Genomic DNA, 9,502 nt, shown 5'->3' on the forward strand with positions numbered 1-9,502 from the left:
GTGCCTACTGTGTGCTATGTATTTGGCCAACCGGTGAGGATTACGTGTTGAAAAAAACAGTGCAGTTTCTGCCCTCATGGAATTTTCCTTCTGGGGTCTGTTCCTTATCTTGTCAGGTGTCTTAAGACTAACTTGCTCAGAGCCTTGCTTTCTAAACTACCATTCAGGGAATTCAAAATACCTCCCCAGCCTACACTATACAGATTATAAAATTCATGAGTTCATTTGTTAGCAAAAAGAGAGACCATTGGCTCAACAAATATTTTTTTTTTTTTAGAGAGAGAGATCACAAGTAGAGCAGAAGACAGAGAGAGAGGGGGAAGCAGGCTCCCTGCGGAGCAGAGAGCCCGATGCGGGACTCGATCCCAGGACCCTGAGACCATGACCCGTGGCTCAACAAATATTTATTGGGCATCTAGATATCAACTACTGTTGGTGGTTTTGGACATTGAATGCCAAACAAAGTGGTGCCCGCTATCAGGAAGCACGATTATTTTAAATTAAGCAATTCTATCCTTAAGTCTAAGTTATCCAATTTTGTCAGATAAAGTGTCCTTGCTAAAATTAATATTTTTTTTTTGCTTATCTCTTATCTTTTGCCATCTTAAGCAAAAAATAAGATCAGCTTTTGACTTGCCCAAACTGAGCCCTTAAAATAGGTTTCAGCCTATCTACATAGATTAAACGGAAGTATTTCCCAAAAGATAACTTGAAGGAAGTGTTATGAAATCTTTAGGTCATTTTTCTGTAAAGACTGAAATACTGGGATACCTGGGTGGCTCAGTAGGTTAAACACCTGCCTTCGGCTCTCTTGAGTCCTGGAATTGAGCCCCACATTGGGCTCTGCTCTCAGTCTGCTTCTCCCTCTTCCTCTGCCCTTACCCCCAGCTCGCCCTCGTGCACTGTCTCTCAAATAAACAAAATATCAAAAAAAAAAAAAAAGACTGAAACACCATTTTACCTTGCCTCATAAACCTACGTATATATAAGTTTATATATACTACATATATAGTCTTCCTCACACTTTTTGTTCTGGAATGTTTGGTAGCAAAACGAAAATAGGACATCTGAGCTGTGGAAAAGATAAGCCTCTTAAGTCCTTAGAGCTGGATGCCACGTGACACCCCACCTGGCTCACACAGGGGAAGGCTGCCATCTTGACCTGCCAGCTTCACTCTTTGGGGACCTACCAACCCACCCTCACCCCCTTCCCAGTGACTCCTGTGAGAGTAACCCCCTGCTCCACATTGGCATCTGAAGAGATAGGGAAGAAACACCAGGTAGATTCTTGCTTTGAAATAAGTTGAGATGCCCAGCGTCTTGTGGTGCTAGCGCTCAGCGCCATACCACAGCCATCAGAACCACCAAGCCAAAGGAGGAAAGTCAGCAAGTTTTAGGAGCTATGGAGAGTATCAAAGGGAGAGTCTTATATTTGAGGAATTGTGCAGATGATAAGGAAGCGGTAGTGGGTAAAACAGGAGGGGAAATGGAAGTGTCCCAGAAAGGATATGGCATATGAAAAATAAGGCTACTTCTGTCCCTAAAAGCAAAGTCTTCGTGACGTACTACAACTAATAAAATGTTCTGGGATTGCTGTTTGTTCTTTATCTTCAGTAAATTTTTCATCGAACCCAGTTGTTTTCTTCTGACTTAATTAAGTTTGCTCTGCCTGGCGGCGACGTGTCTTTGGAAGAGCAGTGGCCCCCACGATTATTCTAGTCCGTCTCCCGAGTTATTGCTTCTGTAGATAAATGGACCCAACTAGCTCTACTATTGTGCAGGCGGAATTCCTCACAACTGCAGGGTGCCCAGCATTTGGTTAGCAGCTGTGGCTGCACTGGTTCCTGAGGTAGGAACCAGTCGCCGCCCCGATGAGCTGAGTGCAGGGTGGTCTAATTAAAACAGATGCCACTTGGATCCAACTTCAGAGGACCTTGGAATGCAGGGGAGTTTGGGGGTCATCGAGCCCAGCCACCCACACATTTCCCTCGAGACCTGTGGGAACTAAGCCCCTTCTGCCCCAGCTTGCAAAGGTAGACACGCTGCGAACACTCCTCTACGCCAGCCCCCAGATTCTGTTCCGTGGACAATCAAACTTTATTTGTTGCTGGGGGGCAGGGGGTGGGCAGGGAGGAGGAAGAAGAGGGTGCCGAAGGGTCAGTTCAGTAGGGGTGCTGCAGGGTGTGCTCCATGATGGTCCGGAGCGCCAGCCACGTCTCCTGGGCCGTGGGGACGATCTGGGAGGCCGGCAGCAGGAAGCCGTAACGCCCCGTGTCCCGGAGCTCGAAGGTGAAGGAGTACTTGATGCCCTGGCTATAGGTCCAGTCAATGGTGCTTCCACTGGCTTGGTCTGGGGCGGGAGCAGATGCCAGAGAGCAAGGTTCAATCACTTTTGACACATTAATATGGGCCGAGCCCACCAGTCCAAGGCCAGGAACCTCGCACAGGGTTCATCGGAGTTAACGTCTGCTGGGGCCTGCAATTGACCAAGCCGCCTGGCTTCCTCCCAGAAGTTTCCCCAACGACTCTCAGCTCAAGAGGCCCAGAGAGAGGGACCTATCACAGGTTCTCCTATCACAGGGGGTTACAAGAAAGTTCTTGCAATTGCGAAAGCCCTACTGAATACCACCCTCTCCAAGGGCTGCTTTGGTCAAACCTCCAAATATACCAGAGTTACCCACTTGGGCAACCAGGACTTGTCCTCTGGGGCTCTGGTCTGCAGGAGAAAGTGCAAAGGGCCAGAGGCAAAGTGAAAGCCCCCTGACTGGCTTTTTGCAAGAAACTTGGCCCAGATTTGCAGTGAATAGTGGGTAACGAAGCTGTTTCGAATCGGGCCGGGGTGCGGGAGGCAGCTGCGTATCAGAATGTAAGTTGACGGCACTGAAGGAAGCCAGAAAACTTTGATGCAGTTTGCAACTGCTTCCAACAGGGCCTGGAATCCAAAAGCAAGGCCAGCCTGAGTGAAGACTGGAGCCCACTCACGGGCTAACACCTGGCACCCTGAGCAGAAGGTATGTGAGTGGTGTGTGCAGCCCTCTCATCTCTGTCCCTGTCCCCTGCCTCTTGTCAGCCAGCAAACCTATTGCATTCCTCAGGGCCCTAAGGGATCTGACCCCACCCCGCCCTTCCCCTATGACTCTGAGCCTTCTCACCCCACTGCCATCACATGGGGCTTCATGTTGTTCCCACTATTTCCCCAACATGCCAGTCCAGATCACAGGGTAGGGCCTTTGTTCTAGAAGCTTCCTCTGCCCAGAAGTCTCTTCCTCAGATAGCATCTTGGCTCCCTTCCTCATTTTCCTTCAACACTTGCCCAGTTATTACTAAATGAGACCTACTCTTCTACCTGCCTCCCCAACTTCCACGCCCCGTATCCCTGCTTCCCCTTACCCTGTTCTAGTTTATCTTTCTGTCCCTAACTTTCACCACCTAACATACTGTATCATTTACTTCTTCACGTTTATCGTCACTCTCCTCCACTAGAATGTAGAGTTCCTGAACTTTGCTTATTCCCAACTGTTTCCCAAGCACAGAAAACAAGACATAGTAGGTGCTCAATAAAATTTGCTGACGTTATTCCATTTTGATGTAGCAGTGCTCCTCCCAGGGGCATTGCAGGTACAAGCAAGCTGGGGACAGATAAGCTATAAGATATCTTCTTTAAACTGAAAGGCATCGGAGGAGCAGTATGTTTTTAAGCTGAATTTCTTGGTGATACAGAAATACCAGCAGAACCCTCCACCTCCTCCATAAAGCCGGACTTAAAACAAGGGGACAAAGGCGCTCAAAGGAGCGGATATGCTTGTCTGAAGGTATCAAAGAAGGCAAAGTTCCTGTCAGAAAAGGGCCCGGCTGCCCACCAAGGCACGGCTGAGAACTGTTCTCCTGGCCCATGCTCCCGGATCTAGGCACTCCTGGGCACCTCCTCCAGGACAGAGAGGACCTCAGGCAGGAAACACCACCTAAGCTGGCACCTGGTGTCACCCCAGAGACCATGCACCCACTTACAAATTGCTTTGATGATGCTGCCATACTTGAACTTGGTCCCATATAGAGAGGCGAGGGCTGTCACAGCAGACTTGGCCAGCTGATCCTGGAGAAAATGCCAAGCGATACCAGCTGTTATGGCCAACAAGAGGCCAGAACAGCAGGGCCTGGGTAGCCCAACTTTCAGCTGGGAAGTAGCCCAGCAGAACACAGGATTTCGGCAGCCCCATGGCCCTCCAACCCCACGGGATGTCTGGCTGGCACTTCAGTCTCTGCCCTTTGGTCACACTGCAGCTCCAGACTGAACTTGTGGTACCAGCTCCAAGTCTAGCCCTACCCCCTGCTCGGCCATGTGACAGGAGTCACTCAACCCCTCTGTGCCTCAGTTTCCCAGGCAGAAAATGAGGCTAGTCTGCCTTGCAGGTCTTCCTAAGCCATCAAGGCTCCATGGGAGAAAGGGGTGCTAGGCACCGGAGGGCAAGCGGGGGATGGGCACACACCAGCTCCTCCCAGTCGGGGGCTGCCTCTGCTTTGTAGCCGTAGGGATACAGGAGGAGCTGGGAGTAGCTGTGGATGGAGATGAAGGCCTTGATGTTGCCGTGGTTCTTCACAAAGTCCACGATGGACTTGACCTCCACTTCGGAATTGGCAAACTTGCCGTGGTAAGTCTCCGAGCATGGGTTGCTGCTGGCTCCAGCCACTGCGGGAGAGGAAGGGGGTTAGCTGGCGTTCCTTACGGCCGAGCAGTGTGGCGTCCACAACCTCAAGTTCTTTGCACGGAAGTAGGAATGAGGCGGAAAGCAGGAGGGCTCACCCACACTCTGGGATTAAGGAAAGACCAAAGGCCTTTTATAACCCGGGGGTCCTCACTCCCCCCCCCAGCCAGGCATAGGTAACACGGGCAGAACCTCCTGCCCCAGGAGGGTCTCAAGCAAGACCCATTCTTTTTTTCTTTTTTTTCCCCCCTTAAGATCTTATTTATTTGACAGAGAGAGAGAGAGCAAGCATAAGCAGGGGGAGCCGCAGAGGAAGAGGGAGAAGCAGGTTCTCCACTGAGCATGGAGCCTGACGTGACTGACACCGGGCTCAATCCTAGGACCCCGGGATCGTGACTTGAGCCAAAGGCAGATGCCTAACCAACTGAGCCACCCAGGTGCCCCAAGACCCATTCTTGTAGTGAAGGGACCACAGAGGGAAGGAGTTAAAGTTACACAAGAAAACCCCCACATGGGTTTCAGGCCTTAATTCCATTGAGGGCAGATTTGTTTCTAGAAACAAGGCACAAGAAAATCTCACTGAGAGCCTCAGAGGAGACGCTGACATTCCGCCCCCGCCCCCCAACTCCGCCCTGGCTGCTGGGGCAGGAAAGAGGTGGGGGAAACAGAACACAGGAGGGTAAGGAGCCGCTCTGGGTTTCCCATCCGTGCTTCCAAATCCCATGGGGCCTTACTCCCAAAGCCAGCATCCCAGTTCCGGTTGGGGTCCACTCCAACACAGGAGGAGCCTGCCGTGAGGGACCGAGTCTTGCGCCACATGCGATTCTGGGGAAGGAATCAGACACTTGTCTGTCCCCGTCCTTAGCACAGCTGTGGACACAGCATGTGTCAGAAACCCCCGTCAATGGCTTGTCAGGAAGGTCTGCAAAGGAGGCTCTTGGTGGAGAGAGGACAGTGGCAACAGTAGACGGCATTTGGCCAGAGGGAAGGAAGGCACCAGGCGCCCCCACCCCCGACAACCGCCCCCTCCGACTGGTAGCGTGATATACCTGCCATAAAATAACATGAAGCTAGGAAATAAGGTCCAGGGCAGTGGGTCTCCCCCGGGGGAAAGTACCAGGACATTTGGCAAAGTCTGAAGACATATTTAGCTCCCTCAATGGAGGGGTTGCTCCTAGTGTTTCCTGAGTATTAGGTCGGGTTGTTGCTAAAAAATTTGCATGCTCAGGACAGCCCCCCACACAAAGAATTCTCTGCCCCAAATGTCCAGAATGCCAAGGATGAGAGCCCTGGTCTGGGAGGACAAGTCTATCTGCCCCTCTCTCGACTGCTGGGGGTTGAGAATAGGGGTGAGTAGTTCATGGGGCTCAGAGGCCAGAGGCCCACCCTCTTGTCCCCCAAGAATGGAACAAGGCCTGTACCTTGCTGTGGGTGAAGGCAAAACCATCAGGGTTGGTGACAATCTCCAGGAGGATATCCATGGAGTCAAGAATGGCGGTGAGAGTGGCGTCCTGGCCATAGTCCTGTGTGATCTGGTGGGGAGTTCGGGGACAGACAGGCGGGGTGGGTCAGGCCAACTGTCCACCGTGCGGAGGCAGTGAACACCTGCTCCATCTGCCTCACTGCTTCCAGGTGAGCCGGGGAGGCCAGGGCTCCTGCGGGCCTCTTGACCACAGCCCCACCGGACCAGGGCCCCACTCAGTGCCCCAGGCTCACCTTCTTTGCAAACCAGACCCCGCTGGCCTGGGTGACCCACTCCCGGGAATGGATGCCTGTGTCGATCCAGATGGCAGGACGGTTTTCTCCCCCAGTGCTGAACTGGACAGGAAGAACAGAGAGATGCAGCTAGGGTCCTGTCTTGGCTCCTTGAGGGGGAGCAAACCCCGGCCCGGAGGCCCTCTGCTCCCCGGGTATGTCAGGTGGAGGCTCCGTGTGTGGGGCCGTCACTCAGGTGAGCTGTGGGGCTGGGGTGGGCTGGACAGGAATCCAGAAGGACGTGGCCTCCAGCCTTCATACCAGCCTCGGGGCGAATAGGCCTCAGCCCCCACTCTGGGCCCTGCCCTCTTCTGTGCCACACACAGTCCTCTGTGGGGGACCCAAACAAAATGTTTTCTCTGGACTCCCCCGACTCTGGGTTACTTCCCGCAATGTGACACTTGATTGAAAATGCGTGGGTCCCTTAAAAATTGAAGAACTGGGTGTGCACAGGTATGCCTACAGCTAGACCAGCATAGAAATTCCGCCCTTCCCCAATGTCCACACGGGGCATTCATGTCACGGGGCGTTCTCTGTGACCGTGACTCACCACACGGGTGGCTGCCCGTTCTCAAGCAGGTGCCTGTTACCTTCAGCACGTAGATGGGACGCCCTTCATAGCTGTTGCCAATCTGGAGCTTGCTGACCAGCTGCGGGTGCTCGGCCACCAGCATATCCATGAAGCCATAGATCTGAGAGGGGAGAGAAGGGGAGGCCAGCTGGGGCGGCTGCCAGGCACCCGGGTGCCTCCCGGACAGAGCAGCCCCATTAGCCCGCCAGCTGCAAGCCTCGCCATCCCGGGGAGCCACCACCCAGGCCCCCCCACGCCCCCCAGGGCCGCCTGGAGACCCAGCAGGTGCCACGCCCACCCAGGTGGGCCGCGTTCTGCCAGCCCGAAGCAGAGCTCGGTGCTTGTGCTGAGTGACCTGGGGCTCCCTCACCTCCTCCAGGGTGTGGTAGGTGGCGTAGTTGAAGGTGTCCGAGGAGCGGGTCCGGGCCCGGAAGGCGAACATCTGCTCCTGTTCCTCGTCCAGCAGGGCCTGCACGTCCTCAATCATGGTCGTGTACCCGATGCCGTGGGCCTCCAGGAAGATTTTGACGGCCTGGATGCTGGGGAAGGGCACTCGGACGTCGATGGGGGAGCCAGGCTGGGCAGGGCCCCGCCAGAAGTCCAGCTGGGGGGGGGGGGGGACGAGAGCAGGCATGGTCACGGCGAGCTGGGGAGGGGTCCGCCCGGGAAGGGAGGTTGGGCCAGAACGTCCCCTATGACTGCGGCTGCGGCATGGCTCTTAAGAGCAGGGGACGAAAAGGGAAACTGCGGGCATCAGACCGAGTCCGCTGCGGTCAGGGAGATGGCCCAGGAAGCATGGTGGAGGGGCTTCCAGACCGCAAGACAGAGCGAAGGCCCGGAAAGGAGGCCCCCACTTTGTTCAGATCCTCAAACGTAGCGAGACTGTGGAACTGGGGGAGGCGGGGGCTGAGTCATTTCCTAACAGGGATCTGTCTCGTGGGTCCTTTCTGGGTGGTGAGGAGAGAGGGCCCAGGACCCAGGGGACCCCAGGAGAGGGTGGCATCCTGGGGTGGATCGGCTGGCCCGAGAGGACCCAGGGGGCCTCGGGGAGGACTCCCCACTCCTTCTGACCTGCAGGTGCTCCAGGTCCTCCAGCTCCTTCACCTTCTCCACCTGGGCTGCATCGGCAGTGGAGATCCGGAGCACCTGGTGCCTGGGCAGAGCGGGAGGGGAGATGAAGGGCCTGAGCAATTGGGATTGGCCATTCACCCACCCCAGGTAGGAGGCGGGGGGCATGGAGCAGTCTGGAATCCCCGGGTTGGGCCTCGATCCTCTGGTTGAGCAGGAGAAATCATGAGGAGTCTTAGTAATGCAAGGCCTAGGCTCCTTGGAACCTTCTGGACACAGCTGCTATCCTCATCCTAGTTTAGACTCTGTTTTTCTCTCCAAAGCCAGTCAGGCTTCCTCCCACCTCCTCTCCTAAAAACTCCTTCAAGCTCGGATTTCTCCATGAGGGCCCGGGCCCCTTCTCAGCCCCGGCCCCTGGTCAGCCTGCCTCCCGGGGTATATTCGTCTGTGCCTCTCTGGAGTCTTCCCACAAGTCAGCCCATCTGTCGCCTCCCGATGCTGGCCCGGGGCCGAGTCCTCCCTTCTTCTGCGTGAGCACCCCTTCTCGCCATCCTCTTACCCCGAGAAGTCCTCTTTGCCAAGCACAGCCCCTAGCAATGCACTCAAAACCAGCAGCCCCCTCATGCTGCAGCCAACTGGGAACATCAACTGAGGCTCAGAGAAGGTTCCGGGGCCTTTTAAACTCTCCCATGTCAGATGTCTTCTGGCCATGCCCAAGGCTTGTCCACCCGCTTGCACCTGGGCTGGGTCCCACGGTTGGGGGAGGACGGGAGTCCTGAACTCCGACACCTTATCACCCTCCCTGATAAAGTGGCAGGGAACTGGGCAGCTGGGCCGATAAGCTAGGCCTCAAGCCCTTGGCTGTGAAGCGCCCACCTGGGCCTGAGGGTCAGCTGGGGCCTGAGGCTTCCCAGCTGGGCCCTGGCTTGCCCATCGCCCCAGGTCCACACCTCAGGCCCTGCACCTGGGCCTCAGTCCTGTTTGCCAACCCGGCAGTGGAGAAGGAGCCAGCATTCCACAGTGGCCACACCAACTGGAGCCTCACAGGAAGTGTCCCCTTCCCCCATGTTCCTAAGTGCCAGCCCCTCTGTTCCTGTGGCGGAGTAAGCTGGGGCTCTCTGCCCCCAACCCCGCTCCCGCATCTGCTGGCTTGGTCCGGGGCTGCCCCTCCCTGGGGCTAGGCACATTGCCCTCTGGGGTACGGCCCCCTGAAGGGCACTTCCCAGCCCCACTCCTCCCGGCCTCGATGGTCTTGTGGGCGGCCGCAGCAGCCGCAGTTGGGGCAGGAACCTGATTCTCGCGTGTGTTGGCTCCCACCCCCACTGCTCTAGGGCTCAGGATCAGGGCTCCCCTTGATGGGAACGACAACCAGATGTCATCTGAGTAGAAAGCGTGGTGGTGGGAA

At 55.4% G+C, this 9,502-nt stretch overlaps 1 protein-coding gene across 1 annotated transcript; it reads right to left on the bottom strand.

The window, feature by feature from the left end:
* Positions 1 to 2,121: 2,121 nt before the first annotated feature.
* On the bottom strand, positions 2,122 to 8,721 carry CPA1 (carboxypeptidase A1). The gene is made up of 10 exons (XM_046021152.1): positions 8,657 to 8,721; positions 8,101 to 8,182; positions 7,400 to 7,633; positions 7,049 to 7,150; positions 6,420 to 6,521; positions 6,125 to 6,235; positions 5,438 to 5,528; positions 4,488 to 4,687; positions 4,009 to 4,093; positions 2,122 to 2,350 (listed from the first exon to the last, which is right to left on the bottom strand). Exons 1-10 carry the CDS (start codon positions 8,719 to 8,721, stop codon positions 2,163 to 2,165), a joined length of 1,260 nt encoding a protein of 419 aa, XP_045877108.1. The 3' UTR covers positions 2,122 to 2,162.
* Positions 8,722 to 9,502: the final 781 nt, after the last annotated feature.

Source organism: Meles meles, chromosome 10 (assembly GCF_922984935.1).
Source record: "Meles meles chromosome 10, mMelMel3.1 paternal haplotype, whole genome shotgun sequence".
Taxonomy (NCBI): Eukaryota; Metazoa; Chordata; class Mammalia; order Carnivora; family Mustelidae; genus Meles; species Meles meles.